Source organism: Chrysochloris asiatica, unplaced genomic scaffold (genome assembly GCF_000296735.1).
Source record: "Chrysochloris asiatica unplaced genomic scaffold, ChrAsi1.0 scaffold00242, whole genome shotgun sequence".
Lineage (NCBI taxonomy): Eukaryota > Metazoa > Chordata > Mammalia > Afrosoricida > Chrysochloridae > Chrysochloris > Chrysochloris asiatica.
The window spans coordinates 2,026,875-2,044,743 of NW_006408760.1; the positions used below are offsets into that span (position 1 = coordinate 2,026,875).

The window sequence follows — 17,869 nt, forward strand, 5'->3', positions numbered from 1 at the left end:
TCTTAAGTTTCTGACTAAAATGGTCCTTTGGAGGCATTGGGATAAGGGTTTCGGAGAAGGTTTCTGGTCTACAGGTCAATAGAGTGCTTGTGAGACAGAACTCTGGGGGCACACCTAAGAACATGGTCTGGCTTCTGGCAGAACCTGGGGTGGCTGACAGACCTTACCAGGGAGTCGTTGACCCAAGCCTTTAGGTCTGGCATTCTGACATGGGCCTAGAGGAGCACTCAGGTGCTTGGTGCACAAGCCCTGCTGGCCTGGAGCTCTGGGTCCAAGAGCTCCCCATCTACTCTACTCCCCAGGAGTATTGCCTCCTACATCCCCATCACCTGCTAAGTCCCTTTTGCCAGTGGCCCTAGCCCACATTCATGGAGGGAGGCCTGAGGTCAGGCTGTCTTTTGTCTCCGTGTTGTTTTCTAGCTGGAATCCTCCCATGGCCCCTAGGATGCAGTCCAGACTCTGATCTGGTTATCAGGAATCATGTACCCACTTCCCCAATTCCCCTCCACATCCCCATCTTCAAGCCTGCAACACTCCCTCACTTTGACAGTCCCTCACCTGGGAACTCTCCTTCACATCTCAATTTAAAATTCACCTCCTCTAGGACCACTCCCAAGACACCCCCACTCCAAAACTGGGCTCCCTAAGTCCTCTGTATCTGCTTAGAAGATTTGTGGCTGCTGTCTTTGTTGTTAGATGCTGTCAAATCGGTCCCAACTCCTAGCGACCTTGTGTACAATAAAACGAAACACTGCCTGGTCCTGTGCCATCCTCACAATTGTTACGTTTGTGGCCATTGAAGCTGCCACTGCGTCAGTCCATCCTGTTGAGGGTCTTTTTCTCTTTTGTTGACCCTCCATTTTGCCAAGCATGATGTCCTCCAGGGACTGAGAACATGTCCAAAATTCTGAGAACAGAAAGGTCTGAGAACATGGCCAAAGAAAGAAAGACAAAGTATCACCATTTTTGCTTCTAAGGGGCATCCTGGCTGTGCTTCTAAGACAGATTGTTTGTTCTTCGGGCAGCCAAATATGTTTTCAATATTGGACTGGCTGTCTAGTATTTTCAATATTCTTCACCAACACTATAATTCAAATGCATTGATTCTTCTCCAATTTTCCTTATTCATAGCCAAACTTCCACATGCAAATGAGGCAATGAAATATATCATGGCTTGGGTCAGGAGCACCTTAGTCTTCAAACTGACATCTTTGTTTATTAACACTTTAAAGAGGTCTTTTGCAGCAGATTTACTTAATGCAATACATCTTTTGATTTCTTGACTGCTGCTTCCCTGAGCATTGATTGTGGAGCCAAGCAAAATAAAGTCTTTGACATCTTCAACCTCTCTGTTTTTCATGATGTTATTTATTGGTCCTGTTGTGAGGATTTTTGTTTTCTTTACATTTAGGTGCAACCCATACTAAAGGCTGTAATCTTTGATTTTCATTGGTAAGTATCTAAATTCTCTTTGTTTCCAGCAAACTTATGTCACATGCACAACACAGGTTGTTACTGAGTCTTCCTCTAATCCTGATGTCATGTTCTTCTTTATAGAATCCAGTTTCTTACATTATTTGTCCAGCATATAGATTGAACAAGTATGGTGAAAGGATACAATCCTAGCATACACCTTTCATGGTTTTAAACCATTCAGTATTTGTTTGAACAACTGCCTTTTGGTCTGTGTACAGGTTCTTCAGAAGCACAATTAAGCTGACCTTGTGGTTCAAACCAACCTTGTGGTAAATTTGAATAATAGTAGTATTAACTGACCTTCCTTGTAGGCATATGAATATTATTCTCTCACAGAAAGGATTATATTTCAAGATAGATCTTGAAATGCTGTTTTTGACAATGAGTGCAATGCATTCCTCTCCAATTTGTGAATTTAGTGAAATGAAACTGGAAATTCAATTGATTTCAGTGAAATAAAATTGGAAATCCATTCACAAACCTTTCTGTAAACATGGGACAGGGGGTCCAGGAACCTACCTGCCTGTTTTGCATCCTGTCAGCCCTTCAGCAGTGGCTTGCATCACTCACTTTCCACATCACCAGCTCTCTGCCTTCCCTGGGCAAGATGTATTGGCTGTCTTTCAATCTGCATACTGCCACATTCTTTTTAATCTGGGGCTTTGTACATGCTGTTCCCTTTTCCTGGATCTCTCTTACATCTCCTCTACATACAGTTATTTATCTATGTGATAGGATAGATGTGTTTTTCACATGGGCAAGGCATACATTTTCAGGGGCCAAAGAGTGAAATGAGATTGGTTGAATTCCCCAAAATATATTTTGGACTCCTTGGCCTTATTTCTGTGGATATAAACCTGTGGGGAAATATGTTAATGAATCCATACCAATGTAGGGTAAATCCTAAATCTAATTACATCTTGGCTATAAATATGCAGATTAAAAACAGATGAGTGCAGAAGACAGATGCTACTTTAACAGAGGCAGATGAATCAACAAGCCCAGGAACTCCAAAGATTGCCAGCAGCTATGATAAACACTGGACAGCTAACCATAAGGCCAGCAGTTCTATCCCACTAGCTACTCCATAGAGAAAAGTGATGCTTTCTGCACCTGAAAAGATGTACAGCTTCAGAAAGCCTATAGAGGGTCACTATGTATCACAACATACTCAATGGCTTTAAACAACTAGAAGCTGAAATGGACAAAGAAGGACCTATAGCTACACCCTGAATTCAGCCTTCTAGTCTTTTGAATCATAGAAAAAAAGTAATTTCTGTTCTTTAATACCATTTGTGATATTTCTGTTTCAGCAGCACTAGGTAACTAAAACAATTCACTACCCCAGAAAAATGTTCTCTGACCTTACCAGGATATGCCCTCAGGATTATATTTTCCTGTGAAGACTTGTCAAAGGTCTTTTGTGTGATTACACTATTAGTCTCTGGAGTGGATGAGCTCTGCAAGGGCAGCAACTTGTCTTTTGACCCATTTGTTGTATTCCCCATGTCCCAGCACTACACCAGTGCCTGATGTTCTACTCTGTCCTATAGGTCAGTATGAGTTGGAATTGAGGCAATCGGCAGTGGTCTTTATATAATAGAATCTAGTTCCTGGCACCATTCCCTCCTGTCTCTTTTTTTGGGGTTAATTTTCTGGTTAATTCCAGTCAGGCTCAGCCCAACTTTGCCAGCAAGATTACCTTGTGGATGGATGTGTGAGTGGACAGTGGCAGAAGCAATTCCAAAACTTCTGCTCAGGAGCCTCATGCCTTTTGTTTACCTAAGTTAGTGGGTTTCGCATTGGGCTGCTAACAATAAATTCAGCAGTTCAAAATCAACCAGCTGCTCTGCGGGAGAAAAAGGAGGCTGTCTGCTCCAGTTAAAGATTTACACTATGGGAAATTTTAGGGCGCAGCTCTACTCTGTCTTACAGGGTCATTAAGAATCCGAATCGATTGGCCATAGTCTCTACAGAATCTCGTTCCCTGCTGCGCACCTTCACCCTGCTTTCCTTGTTCATTTTCTGGTTCTTTCCAGTCAGGCCTCAGCCTGGCTTTGGCAGGACCCTTAGACTAGCTGTTTTCATCTTCCTGTCTCCACCCTTACACTAACTGTCACTGACCCCACAGGTATGGCCACACCTACTGGTGCTGGCACCGGAAGGTTGGAGAAAGTCAAGTTTGAGAAGGGCTCTTAGTACTGCAGCTCCGGGTTCCCAGGAAGGAGGGAGCCCGCACCTGGGCACCGCGTCTCCAGGAGGTCGGCAGCAGCAAGTCGGTACTCCAGCCGCATTTGCATGATGCAGCCACAAGCCTTTCAGAAGTAGCAGTAAATGGAGGAACGCTCCTCTGAGACCCAGAACCTAGAGCCTCTAGAAAGGCAATTCGCGTGCATCCTGCAAAAGTGTTAGCCTATTCTCATAGCGATAGCAGTTTCCTAGACAACGACGTGAAGGAACCAGGTTTCAAGATTAGGACTACTCCCATTCGACAAAATGGAAGCTGAACCGTAGCGGAGGCCTGGGAGGAGTATAGGCAGGAGTAGATAGTAGGTAGGGACAGACCCTGAATATCAGCGCTGGACCTGCGGCCCTTCCTCCGCGCATGCGCATTGCGGCCCCGTTTTCCACTCGGCCCCGCCCCCGTCCCCTAGGTTTTCAAATTTGAAACCTGCTTCTTTTCCCGCCCGATTGTGCTGACCAGCGGCGGGAGAGGGCGGGGCCGCGCGCCAGCCAATCGTGCCACAGGGCGGGTCACGGACCAATGGGCGCGTGGCGCGCGGCCGGCCCCGCCCTCGAGGCGCTCACGTGCGCATCCTAACCTGGGCTCAGATAGTGCCAGATACCAAGGCCTGCTCCAGACGCCTGTCCCTCGACCCCAGCGGTGCTGGGCACAGGCTCAGAAATCTTAAGTTTCTGGGGGGGCTACCTAGGCCAGTGAAGTGGGTCTGATGCAGTTCCCTCAGCCCGGTGATTAACTCCTGAGCCAGGCTCGGAGCTGGCGGTCAGACCAGTCCCGCAGCAGTCTGGGGCGGCCGGGGCTATGGGCGGGGCGTCGCGGGGGCGGGCCCGGGCCCTGTGTTTGTTGCTCTGTGTCAGTTACATTGTAACAAAAGTGTTGCACCGCTGTTCCTCCGCCCGCACTCGAAGTCTATCTGCCGCCAGCTGTCGCCGTCATGGAATCCGTGGCCAGCAACATCCAGGTCCTGCTGCAGGCGGCCGAGTACCTGGAGCGCCGCGAAAGAGGTGAGGAAGAGCTATGCACCAGACTACAGGCCGGCGGCCTCGCTGACACCGGCCTGGACTTGGTTCCTTAACTCTAAGGATGCCTGGTCTGAGCGCAGTCGCACCGAGGCACCGAAGCACCCGTCCTTAGCTCGCACCCTGAGAAAAGTCTGAGGCCGGTCTGGCAAGGAGGGATTGGGAATGGCCTTGGCGCTTAAAGCCCTTTCCGCACCTGACACTGACGGAGACTCTCTCTGGCAGAGGCTGAGCATGGCTACGCGTCCCTGTGCCCGCTGCGCAGCCCAGGCTCCGTCCACAGGAGGAAGAAGAGAGCCCACCAAGCTTCTGGCGCGTTGGACAGCGGGCGGTGAGGAGGGCCAAGGGCGACTGGGCGGGAGATGGGCGCTGTCCTTCCTGGTACCTTTCTCGGCCCACTTCTTCCCCTTAGTTGGCATCTTCTAATCCAGGTACCTGCTCAGAGAAGCAGACTCCTCACTCACTCACTGTGCCTCTCCTTCCATCACTTACTAAACACACATCCTTTCATTCATTTAAGGACAATTTCTTGAGGACCTCTGAGGTGCCAGGAACTGAACAAGATAGTTTTCAGTTTTCACACCCCTCTCCACACAGCAAACTACACAGCGACTTTTACACATGCTGTTCTCTCCTATTTCAGTGTCGCTTCCTCCACCCTATTTCTTTGGGAAACTTTCTGGGCTCAGTGCAAATGTCCATTCTGTTCAGGAAGCTCTTTGCTGACTGGCAGGGGCCTCATTTGGATTTGCCTTTCCACCCCAAATATACAGAACCGGAATCTACATTTTAACAAGATCCTCAAATGATTCTTAATAGATCCCCGGGTTTGGACTCCCATACTCCCCTTGGGCAGACCTCTCAACATTTGGCTCCTTGTGTGTGTCACTGACTCCCTTGCCCCTTCCTGAAGGCTCTGGGCCCCAGGCCATTATCAGGTGTCTGACCCACCTTCTCCCCTCCTCCCTGGCCTTGGCAGGTCTGTGCACAATGAGCTGGAAAAGCGAAGGTGAGTCCCAGCCTTGCCCTAATGTACAAGGTCCCAGAACCATTCCCTCTGGCTTTCCCTCCCCTGCCATCCCTGGGGCCTGCAACTGGACTAGCACTGCCCTTCAGATCCCTTCCCCTGCAGGAGGGCCCAGCTGAAGCGGTGCTTGGAGCAGCTGAAGCAGCAGATGCCCTTGGGCACTGACTGTACCCGATATACCACCCTGAGCCTCTTGCGCCGAGCCAGGGTACACATCCAGGTAAGGGCCACCCCTGGGTCCTGGGCCACTATACCAGGAGTCTGAAGGGATGCAGTATGGGGGTACTGGGTAGGATTAGTGAAAGAACAAAGGTGTGATTCTGGACAGTTCCCTGGGCTTCGTTTTCTACTTGTTAAATGGTCAGAAAAGCAGAAAAGTAACTGAGGATTGAAACTTAAACACAGTTAAGCAGTTAAGTGTTGTTATAACTGTGATTGTTACTTAGATCCCAGCTGGGCCAGTCTCATGCAGTGGGAGGACTGGTCTGCTGTTGAAAACTTTTGTGCTAGGTCCTATGTAAGGGTCCCTTGGAATGGATGGTTGGTCCTATTCTTCCCAGTCTGATCCTTCAAGGCCTCCAGCTCTGGAGAAAAGTGCCTGGCTGAGACATCTGGATAAGCGGAGGAAGGTGTTTCTGCTTATGCATCGTCACTATTGACAGCGATTTGTCTTGAAAATTGTTAGAAGCACAAGTTACAGATAGCCCCTGATCACTCGTTGCCCTCACTCCATATCTAGTCTAGACTCGGGGATCCATGATAGAAGGTTCCATGGATCATCAAATAAATTATAGATGCGGGGACCATTTATGCTGTCCCATGCCTGCTGTAGCGTAGTGGTTACGAATAGGGCTGTGAACCTCAAGGTCAGCAATTTGAAACTACCAGCTGTTCCGTGGGAGAAAGATGAGGTTTTCTGCTCCCGTAAAGATTTACAGCCTTGAAAACCCTGTACAGGGTCGCTATTAGTCGGAACGCTCCACGGCACATAACAACAATAACACATCTGCTGTCATCCTCATTGTGGTTGACTCACACCTTGGTTGGGAACTGGGGAAGAGCTAAAGGGCTGGTGTCCCACTTTGCCCCTAAACCACCAGACCTTAAATGATCTCACCATGTCTGTGACGTGTTCTCCTACTTAACCTCTGACAGCTCCTCATTACCCCTAGCGCTCAGTCTCCATCATACAACCGCAGTGTGCCCTCATGGTTGACCATCAGCCCCATGTCCCCGTCCTGGAGTGCTCTGTTCTATTCTCCATCATCTACCAACGTCTAACCCTTCTCACCGGGAACCTGCCTGGCCTGCTTCTCTGCCGGACTTGTCCATGAGAAGATCTGGGGAATCTCGCTTTTCTTGAAGCCCATCATCCCTCTCTTGGGTCCTCTTCAGCAACCTCTAAGTCCCTGCTTCCTGTTTTGCCTCATCAGGCTGTCTTCCACCTTACCGTAGAATGATCTTTGCAGCACATAGAGCCCAGACTCTTGTGACTCCTGACTGGTCATTAACAGTCAGTCAGTGTTAGTATTACTTTGATTGTGAAATTCAAGGCCCTTGACAAACCAGACCTGGCTGCTGACCTGGTTTTGGTGTCATTATCTTCCCAGCTCCACAAAGAAAGCTGAATTTTCTAGGCTCGTCTTCTTGTGTCTGGATGGTTTTTCTTCCCTCGTCTTTGTCTAGCCAGCTGTTATTCATCCTACACTCAGTCCAAATACCCTCTTTGGCCCAGTTCTCGCATCTTGTTGAATGCTGAATGTGGGCTTCTGCCTGCTCATGGTTCTGCATAAACTTGCTTGGCTTTTGGCTCGACAGCTGGGCAAATCCCTCTAAATCATCCAGGCCCGGGGATTTCAGGGCTGCCAGAGCTCAGGTTGGGACATGGGCAGGGTAGACAGGAATATAAAGGCTCTGTCTGGGCTCCTGAATTGCGTTCCTGAGATCTTGCTAGGAGGTACAAACTGGTAGCCTTGGTCTGTAGTTTTCTAAAAATTGGAATCAGCTGTCAGCATTTAAAAACTGGTATAAGAAAAATCTGACTTTCTAGCTTCTCAGACACTGGGAGACCTGGCAGTACTGGGCTTGCATTTCGATGTGGCAACTACTGGTTGGAACCTGTAAGCAGGCTGCTTCTTTGAGCTGCAGCACACACTCATCAGTTCTCTACAGGCCTCCCCCAGATGGTTGCCTTACACTAGAATACTTTCCACCACTTGATTAGGCTCTAAAGGCCTTTGAGATTGTGGTACTCCCCACTCCCACCTAGACAAAATTCTTACAGGTCAATCTTTTTGTGAAGGAGCCTGAGGGGACTGGCTCCCTGGATTTAGGTTGGAGTAAACATTGGGCACCATGTGGTCAGACTCCTGCTGAGGGATGCTGTGATGAGGTCAGCCCCCTGGGTGGGTGCATCAGGCCTTTGCTCCCTCTTGCTCCACAGAAGTTAGAGGAACAGGAGCGACGGGCCCAGCAGCTGAAGGAGAAGCTACGCAGCAGACAGCAGAGCCTGCAGCAGCAGTTAGAGCAGCTCCGGTCACCCCTGGGGACAGCAGAGCGGCTGCGAGCAGACAGCTTAGACTCCTCAGGCCTCTCCTCTGATCAAGGTGAGTGGCCTCAGGCTGTGGGTAGAGGAGTTGGTGGGATGGCCACGTCTTTTGATGGGACTCTCCCTGTGCAGAGGAGCTGGAGGTGGACGTGGAGAGCCTGGTGTTTGGGGGTAAGGCAGAGCTGCTGCGGGGCTTCAGCACCGGCCAGGAGCACAGCTACTCACACAACTTCGCACATGACAGCGCCTGGTTATGACCTCTGCTGCTTTAGCCAGGCGGGAGCCCTCATGGGTTGCTTGGAGTCACCTATTGGAATGGACTAAAAGGACTTGTGTGTTCAGGTACTGTCACTTCTGGGCTGGCAGTCCCTGATTGGAGGGGGTACACCTGGGCCACATCACAGCTCTGCAGGGCAAGCAGCTTGGGCCTAGGCTACCCTTCATGGCATTTTCTGTAGGACTTGGCTTTGATGTCTCCAAGGGAGCAGGAAGCCTCTTGAAAAACTCTTACTTCCTACCAGGACAAGGCCCCCAGACATCTGTTCCAGATGTTAAATGCCATCAAGTTGGTTCCGACTGATAATGACCCTGTATAGGGTTTCTTTAAGGAGTTCTGGTAGCGTAGTGGTTATGAATTGGGTTGCGAACCACAAGGTCAGCAGTTCGAAACTACCAGCTGTTCCATGGGAGAAAGATGAGGCTTTCTGCTCCCGTAAAGATTTACAGCCTCGGAAACCCTGTACAGGGTTGCTATGAGTTGGAATCAACTCCACAGCACATAACCACCACCACCACCACAGGGTTTCTGTGGAGTCTTGGTGTGGCCCTACGGGTTAATGCACCAGGCTGCCAAGCCGTTTCAACTGCAAGGTCTGCGGCTCAAGCTCACCAGCTGCTCCTTAGAAATCCTATACAGGGTTGTCATGGATCAGAACTGACCCGACGGCACTTAACAATGTAGGGTTTCCTTAGAGTGGCTGGTAGGTTTGAACTACCAAGCTTGTGGGTTAGCAGCCCAATACTATATTTTCATTAATAAGGAGCCCTGGTGGTACAGTGGTTAAATGCTTGGCTGCTAACCAAAAGGTCAACAGTTTGAATCCACCAGCCACTCCATAGGAGAAAGAAGGGAGTCTGCTTCTGTAAAGCTTTATAGCAGTGAGAATCATGGGACAGCTCTACTCTGCCATAAAGCATTGCCGAGTTGGAATTGACTTCACAGCTATGAATTTTCTCATTAAAAGCCTCTTTTGTAACCTGTCAGTGCCGTCTTTTGTAAACTTCCTTTCTGTCCACGGTCTTGCCTGATTCGTCAGGGAATTTTTGGCTACAGACCAAGATGGAAAAGAGGAAATAAGACCAGGTACTAGGGTAAACGTTGTTCTAGACAAGGCAGCGCACACTTAATACTTCCAGCTCCGAGTTAGCTCTGGTACCAGTGGGTGTGACTTGCCTGAGGTCCAAAGAACACGGTGAAGTCAAGACTTGAACCAAACCTTGGACTCCAGAGCTGGGGCTAATTGAATTCAGCAGTATTTATTGAGTGCCTAATATGTGCTAGCTGTTGTTTCAGGTACTTGGGACACATCAGAGAGCAAACAGATTCCTGCCCTTATGGAGCTTACAGTCTAGTGTTTATACCACACCACTCCACTCCACCTGCACACTGTGACCCTGGGCACCTCTCTGTGCCTCAGGTGCCCAATGGGGTAATGAGCAGGCTTGTCACAGACATGGGTAACGTGCTTGGTATCCTGTAGATGCCCAACTGGCCCCAACTCCACACTGCCCCCCAGACAGTAGATAGGGCTGGAAGCTGACTTTTAATAAGAAAGCACATTGGGGATAGGCCAGAAGGGGTGGAGCTGGATTGTCTGGTGTGGGGCGGCGGTGGTGCTGGGAAGGCTAGGATGGCTACACAAACTGCTGCTGCTGCTGCTGCTTGGTGGCTGCCTTGTTGGCAAGGTCCTTAGCCTTTTCTGTAGCTGCCAGTGCCGTCTCCTTTGCCTTTTCCTTGGCTTCCTTGGCTGTTTCTACAAGTGTTTTAGAAGGGGCCTCACCTGTATCAAAGGATCAGAGGATGGGGTCAGGAGACTCCAAGAAAATCCACCTAGTCACCCCTTCTCCTCAGAGCCAGGTTCCATTTGAAAGGTGGTATTAATCTCACAGTACAGATGAGTCTCAGAATTCAAGTGGGGCAGTAGCTGACCCAGGCTTCAGCCCACCAGGGTGCAGTTGAGAAACCCTAGCTTCTCACTGGGATGTTCTCCACAGGGACCAGGGCTCTTACCTTGCAGCTTGGCCAAAATATACTCAAACCCCTTCATAGTCTTGGTCACATTGCTTTTAAACCGGGCCAGACCAAACTCCTGGCAAAAGAGGAGGAGGGGAAAGTGCTGATTGGTCCAGGCCCACCGCCCGGGGCCACAGAGCACCAGCTGCTCCCAAAATGCTGCTCACCTGGACAGCTCTGGAGACGCCAAACAAGCTTGAGGAGACCCAGGCTTCCCGGTGAATTTCGGTCCAGCCACTGTTATCAGAGTTCACACAGTAAACGCAGCGTTCCTCCACCACCTGTGTAGGGAGTAAGGCTAGTCATACTGTGTGGGTCTTTCGTTTTGCCACCTTGCATGTAAATCTGACCCCTACCCTCTTTTCACAAGGGGAAACTATGAAATGAGAATCTCTTTCCCTTTGTTGCATGCCCAAGGAGCTACATTATACAGAGAGAGCAAGATACCCATTAAAAAAACAAAACAAAAACAACCAACCAAACAAAAATCCCCAAGAAAAACCTCTTTTCACCAGTCAAACCAGTGGGCCAGTACCTCCAGTAAAAGCACTTTTCTCATAAAGGTGCCCTCATGGTAGTCATTGGTGGTGACTTTGGGCTAATTCTGGGGCAAAACAGTCCTATCACGGGAGTAAAGTGCCTGCTCCTTCTGTGACCTTGCGGGAAACTTCCCTTCTTTGAACCTCACTTCCCTCTTTGTACAATAAAGAGCAATGTTCGCCTTCCAGGGTTACTGTAAAGATTAGCTTAAAGCTTACAGGGTATTCACATGTGAGAAGATAATCCTAGAATGTTCTTTAAACCATGTTTTCAAACTTTTTTTCTTTTAACTGTATATGAAACCCCTTCCCCCAAAAAGTCTTAGGCAGAAATCCATTACATAAAACAAAAATGGAAATCCTTCAATGAAAAAGCCAAAAGGCACCCTTTATGGCTCAGTGGACTGTTTAAAACTACTATCTCAATACATCAGCACCACTCCTATGGACTATGACCTATATGTGTGCCAGGTATTGTGCAGAGCACTTTATATTTAGTACTTGCAACGGGTACCCCTGCCCCATTGTATGAATGAGCCAAAGGATGGGTCCAGAGAGACTAACCAGCTGAATAGATAATCTGAAGCTGTACTCTAGACCACAGAATTCTCCAGGCACAAGTAACTGATGACTCTCTTTTTTGGGGGGAAAGGGAGCTCACCATCAGCCGGGCATGGTTGATGTTCCAAGTGAAGGTGGTCATGGTCTGATTTTGTGGGTCCACAATAGAGTCCTCCAGGATGTACACCGAGTGAGCAACATTGGCAGGAAACAGTCGCTCGGCCCAGCGGGGCATCCTGTTGGTCTTGGTCAGGAGTCGCCTGGACAGGAGCTTCTGGTCAGGGGTCACCTCCCGGTGTACTATGTCCTCCGTCAAGACATGTTTGCTGCAGATGGCAGAGAGAAGGTGCTCCAGGTGGGGCTCCCACTCGCCAGCCTCCTGACGCTGAGTGGCCAGGCCTTCCTGCCATCCTGCAGTGTAATTAATCTGTGCAGAGCAACACTACGGAAGTGGAGTCCCTTGAACTTATCCTTAGGGCAAATTCCAATTCCCGCCCCCTCACTGACCTGGATTCCTGGGCCTTTCCTTAGGGCTGAACCTCACGATTTATTACCAAGTCCAAGCATATGGACTGGAGAGGGCACAGGAGTAGGTGAGAGTCCGAAATTCCAACCCCAAGATCTCCCAACTCGAGTGTTGCCTCTTCCTTTCTCCCCAACCTGGTATGAAAATCTTGGACATAAACCACTGCCCTAGCTCAGCCTCCTTCCGGGCCTGGTCTAATTGATGCTCTGTAAGCTCCCGTACCCTAAGGACGACCACATTCCATGGACTTCCCACCTTGGTGTCGAGTTCTTTCCAGCCCCCTATGTGGGCACCAACCACTCTTCCACCTCCAAGCTGCGAGGGGAGAGTTACTCTTTCTAATATCACAGTACCTGTAGGGGTTCGGATACCGCTGCCAGAAGGCGGCGAACACTTGGTCCCAGGAACTCCGGAGCACGCTCTGGCCCAGGAAATACTTCACCATTGTCCCGGCCGGGGCGGGCTCAGCACTCGCGCAGCATTAGGGGTGCGGAGCCCGGGGGCACGCGGAGGCCTGCCGGAGGTCGGCGCACGCCCGCCAGGCTCGCAGCTCAGTGAACACCGCACCGCGTCCAACCAGCCACCGCGGCCATGAGGAGTGGTCAGGGCGCACGATACTTCCGGTGCAGCACCCACAACTTCCGTCTGTCGCACCACGTGACTGCACGGCCTCGCCCCCTTATCGTCCTCTCGCCCCCTCCCGCGGGAGTCGCGGCGCTGCGGGTCGGAACAGGGTTTAAGCTGAGCGGGTTTTGGTTAGGAGTCGGAGAGCCTCAGTGAGGCGGACTTGCGAGCGGGGTGGGCGACGGCATGCAGTGCCGTTGAGGGCGCTGCCCCGCACGCTCCTAGGCCGCCCCGGGTGTTGGTTTCTTCGTAGAAGAATCAGTACCCGGGGCCGAAGAGCCAGGGCAGTCAGGGACGCGGTCGAGGTGCGAGGTTGGCGCTTTGGGGCGCTGCCTGGGCCAAGCGGAGATCCGGGTTTGCCTCCCGTCCCCGCTTCGGACCCCGACGTGGTAAGGAGGCCCCAGGAGTATGAGTGGGCAGCGCGTGGACGTGAAGGTGGTGATGTTAGGCAAGGAGTACGTGGGCAAGACCAGCCTGGTGGAGAGATACGTGCACGATCGCTTCTTGGTGGGGCCCTATCAGAACGTGAGTGTGCCCCTAGGCCGGGCTCGGGCGGGAGCTGGCGAGCGGGCATCCGCGGCCTCATCTTCCCCATCCTTGCAGACCATCGGGGCCGCCTTCGTTGCCAAGGTGATGTCCGTCGGAGACCGAACAGTGACTTTGGGTATTTGGGTAAGTCTTCACTGCAAGAGACAGGTCCTGGGGAGACCTTGCCCAGAGGCGGCTTTGGTGCTGCCCATCGCTGGTTGACTTGGGGCCTTCAACGAGGCTGTTTCTCTTCACTAGGCTTTCTATGTTGTTGTTATTGTTATGTGCCGTGAAGTCGGTTCCGACTCATAGCGACCCTGTGTACAGGGTTTCCGAGGCTGTAAATCTTTACGGGAGCAGAAAGCCTCATTCTTCTCCCGCGTAACAGCTGGTAGTTTCAACCTGCTGACCGTGAGGTTAGCAACCCGATTCCTAACCACTATGCTACCAGAGCTCCTAGGCTCTCTATATTATCTGTAAAATGGGGATATGGGGAATGTGACCGTAGTTTGCAGTTTGGGGAGTAATTTAGCAATTCTGGGTAGAGCTGAGCCTCCTCCTGCCCTTTAGGACACAGCAGGTTCTGAGCGCTATGAAGCCATGAGCAGAATCTACTATCGGGGTGCCAAGGCTGCCATCGTGTGCTATGGTAAGGGGGGGTGGTGTTCTGTCCTGTCTCTCAGACAGCAGGGTTGGGCACCAGAGTAACTTCAGAAGCCTGCTACTGACTCTTGATTATGTCTTTTGCATGCTCCACCCCAAGACCTCACAGACAGCAGCAGCTTTGAGAGAGCAAAGTTCTGGGTGAAGGAACTGCGCAACCTTGAAGAGGTAGATGGACACACCTAGCCTGGGGGATTAAGAGGGTAGTTCACAAGGGTGACCCTGGCCTTGCTTCTTGTCCCAGGGCTGTCAAATCTACCTGTGTGGCACCAAGAGTGACCTGCTGGAGGAGGATCGGCGTCGGCGTCGTGTGGACTACCACGATGTCCAGGACTATGCAGACAGTATTGCTCCTCAGTCCCACAAGGGTTGGGGGAGGGAAGTGGCTTCTTGGTTGGGACTGCTTGGCTGCCACAGCAAGGTTCCTCAGACTTTCTGGGCTCCCTGAGCCTGTCTGTGGAGTCTAGATTTCTTTGTTTGCCTTCTTTTGAGTGATTCTCATATTCTCAGGTTTAGCCACTTTTCTTTACAGATATCAAAGCTCAGCTTTTTGAGACATCTAGCAAGACTGGCCAGAGTGTGGGTGAGTACTCTGAGGCTACATAGACAGGGACACCTGAGAAAGCAGAGGACCTCCTAGAGGGCTGGGTCATTGGACAATTCCAGGGCAGCAGGCATTGGGCCCTCACTGATCATCCTTTTTCCTGCCAGACGAGCTCTTCCAGAAAGTGGCAGAGGATTACGTCAGTGTGGCTGCTTTCCAGGTGATGACAGGTGTGTACTTCCCAGCCTTTTTGGAGACTTCCTCTATGTCCTTGGTACCTGGTCCTTTTGAGTTACCTGATTCCCCCAGAATGGTGGTGAGCTGCCATCTCTCTTTGACAGAGGACAAGGGTGTGGACCTGGGCCAGAAGGCAAACCCCTACTTCTACAGCTGTTGTCATCACTGAATCACCACCACCTGGCCTGGGGGAACTAAACCAATTCCCGATGGACCTAGCTGTCTGGGCTTGGGTGGTCAAATGTCTGAGCTACTCCATGTTCCCATGGCAGCAGAGGTGGTACCTGCCTGTGCTGGCCAATGAAATGGAGGCAGCATTGGAACGGATTGATGGAGGACTGACTTGAACCCCAGGCTTCTGCCCTGGATGGTAGTGTGCAGACTATTTAAAAGTGGCTTCTGGTTTGTAAATAAAATCAATGCACTGTGAATCACACTCAGCCCCTTTCCCTGCTGTGTGAATATCAAGATACCTAAATCATTTTGGTATTACTTCCTATGTTAAGGCTCCTCTCATCTCTTACTTTCCTTTGGAAATTACGTAGCTGATACATTGGAGGCACTTTTTTTGTTTTTGAATGGGGCAAAAATAGGGGGTAAGAGTCTGCAGTTGGACCAGTGTTCTGCATGCCCATAAAAGCAAGGAATGCAATTAACTGATGTCCAGAGGTAAAATGATTATGCTTTCCTACCCCAAGACAGGTTGGTCTGGCTGGCTCTGTTGCATCTGTCATGTCTGGACCTGAGTTAGGCCCTAAGCTTCCCAGTAACATCTTACATACAATACAGTGTAAATAGTAGTAAGGTTGTAATGATTTAGATTTAGTTGGAAAAAGGATTTAAACCCTCAAGCTGCATTTTCTTATGAAAATGAGATGGCTACTCTGGATCTCAGGACTGTGAAAAACGTAACTAAGTACTAAATTCTCATTTTCTGTCCCTTGAGGGTGTTTTTCTGGTCAGAAAGGTCAAATCCACAGTTCCTAAAGCATACTTTGAGGACTGGGAGGTCCAAGCATTTAAAAAATATCAGGTGGGTGTTACTGTAAATGGGATTGAAGCTTCCAGTACAACCCAGTAAATGTATTGCAGCCCTTTCCGTTCTTGTTTCCTTCCTGTTCACCCTTGGCCTCTGCTTTCCTGAAGTTAGGCCTGGGCTGAGTCCTCTATAGTGCCTAACACCTGCCTCTGGCAAATGGAAAACTTAAGCAAGATGGTAAGATTCTTGCTCAAAAGTGCTTTGGTTCCACTTCCTTTTTCAAAACCAACTCCTCAAAATAATCTTTCTTATGGGTGATGGAGGTTTCCTGTAGACGGACTGAAAGTGACACCAGTCACTCCTAACAGGATAGAAACACCCTTAGGCAGCCGGTTGCTTTAGTGGAAACGCAAACCACTCCCCATGAGATACACAGGACCCAGGCTCAGGAACTAACTTGGGCTAGCTTCTGCTCTAACCCCAACCAGTCCACCCTCCTGTTAAGACTCTAGTATCTCCCCAAGGACAAGAAAACAAAACACAGGGCAAGGGCCATAAGAGTAAAGTTAAACTTTACTTTACAGTAATTTTTTTCTATATACAAAGAATTACAGTACATGTTTATGGGGACTCCTAGCACAGGGCTCCCCTCTTTTCACTAGGAGTTTCACTTACAGCTGACAATCTATAGGGGAGGGGTAAATAAACAGTGATGGATCTCAGCTATCACCCTCCCACCCTTTTCTTAAAAATATAAAAACAAATCTCTTATCGTCAGCTTATTACTTTGCCAAGACCTAGAAAGCTGTTCTTCCATGAGCTCTTGTGTGCTGTCTTTGCCCATACTCCGCACTTTCACCTACACATACACACAGCATCCCACAGACCTGTAAGCCTCCACTCTCTGCCCTACCCTGGAAGTAACAGCACCAGAGCCCTTGGTTTCTACTACTCACTGTGCTCACCTCATATTAATGGTCTGCTTGACTTCCAGGAGTTAACTTCCAAAGCCCCCCAATAGTCTGATGGTTTCAAAGTCATGGGAAAGAAGCTCTAGCAAAGGGACCACATAATTTTAACATGTGCTGTTTTTGCTTATGTTGGTGAGAAACATTTCTTCTAGGTTGTGGATTTCTAATTAAAATAAACTCTTTCCACTTCCTTAAGAAATATTACTCCTAATCTTCATAAGCAATAGAGGTGCTCCCATGAGTAGAAGAGGTAGAGAAGGGGACAAGGTAACAGAAGGAGAACCCACCCCTAGAACTCTACCAGCCTGATTCAGGCAGTATAGATAAAGGCTATCAACATGGTGACTGAGGCTCAGAGTAAATCAATGGCCACCCTCATATGGACTCGGGGCTCACAACCACATCTGGAAGTCACTGAGCCATTCCAGGACTGGGTGCAGGCTTCACTGAGGCACTGCCTTCTCCCACCTCTAAGCTGGTTTCAAGCCTTTCTATACAAAATTTTTACTCATAAACAGGAATCCCAAGTTTACCAGTCTCTCATCCCTTGGCAGTGCTTATTCATAACAGAAAATTAGCACCATTACGTTTATGTGTGTGTGTGTGTGTGTGTGTGTACAAAGCAATTTTCTATTTCAATTTATACTATAGCCACCTCTGACCCAGCATGCTGCATTGGCCCTTGAGAGCTCAAATGATGGTTAACTGGCCACAGCCAATTAGTTTCCTGCAGCAGCTACCTAGTTCTAAATGATTTGGAATGTCTAACACATAAGCAGCTCATCTATTACTACTGTACGAAGAAGGGCTTTGAGGGAATCCTTTGCCTGTCATAAACTCAGTTTAGGACAGTGGGCCACCTCTGCTAAATCCCAAGAGGATGGCAACATCCCAATATAAGCCTTGGAGGGAAAAGCCTGCTTTGTAGGAACTGAGGGTAAAGCCTGTCCAGGTGTAGTACTTTCTGGATTATACTCCCCACAGGGGAAGCCGCCTGATCAGACTTCCTTCCAACCTTCAGTTCTCACAAGGCAACATACAATCTGGGAGGAGTCCAGCTCTAATGACACATGTGCTGAGCCTGGGAAAGGA

At 49.6% G+C, this 17,869-nt stretch overlaps 3 protein-coding genes across 4 annotated transcripts; 2 read left to right on the forward strand and 1 right to left on the reverse strand.

Moving 5' to 3' along the window:
• The first annotated feature begins 4,652 nt into the window (after nucleotides 1-4,652).
• MXD3 (MAX dimerization protein 3) lies at nucleotides 4,653-8,569 on the forward strand. Its single transcript, XM_006873489.1, has 6 exons — nucleotides 4,653-4,722; nucleotides 4,963-5,068; nucleotides 5,717-5,746; nucleotides 5,870-5,984; nucleotides 8,208-8,387; nucleotides 8,447-8,569. Exons 1-6 carry the CDS (start codon nucleotides 4,653-4,655, stop codon nucleotides 8,567-8,569), a joined length of 624 nt encoding a protein of 207 aa, XP_006873551.1.
• A 1,548-nt stretch (nucleotides 8,570-10,117) lies between these two features.
• Nucleotides 10,118-12,866, reverse strand: PRELID1 (PRELI domain containing 1). 2 transcript variants are annotated; one of them, XM_006873460.1, is made up of 5 exons: nucleotides 12,585-12,866; nucleotides 11,806-12,031; nucleotides 10,773-10,886; nucleotides 10,603-10,681; nucleotides 10,118-10,372 (listed from the first exon to the last, which is right to left on the reverse strand). In XM_006873460.1, the coding sequence occupies exons 1-5, from the start codon at nucleotides 12,674-12,676 to the stop codon at nucleotides 10,227-10,229; spliced, it is 657 nt and encodes a 218-aa protein (XP_006873522.1). In that variant the 5' UTR covers nucleotides 12,677-12,866; the 3' UTR covers nucleotides 10,118-10,226. The 2 variants fall into 2 exon arrangements, with proteins under 2 accessions (XP_006873522.1, XP_006873523.1); XM_006873461.1 differs by having other exon boundaries at nucleotides 10,227-10,339.
• Nucleotides 12,867-13,173: 307 nt separating this feature from the next.
• RAB24 (RAB24, member RAS oncogene family) lies at nucleotides 13,174-15,263 on the forward strand. The gene is made up of 8 exons (XM_006873462.1): nucleotides 13,174-13,380; nucleotides 13,459-13,527; nucleotides 13,954-14,032; nucleotides 14,147-14,214; nucleotides 14,291-14,390; nucleotides 14,579-14,629; nucleotides 14,758-14,820; nucleotides 14,932-15,263. The coding sequence occupies exons 1-8, from the start codon at nucleotides 13,264-13,266 to the stop codon at nucleotides 14,994-14,996; spliced, it is 612 nt and encodes a 203-aa protein (XP_006873524.1). The 5' UTR covers nucleotides 13,174-13,263; the 3' UTR covers nucleotides 14,997-15,263.
• Nucleotides 15,264-17,869: the final 2,606 nt, after the last annotated feature.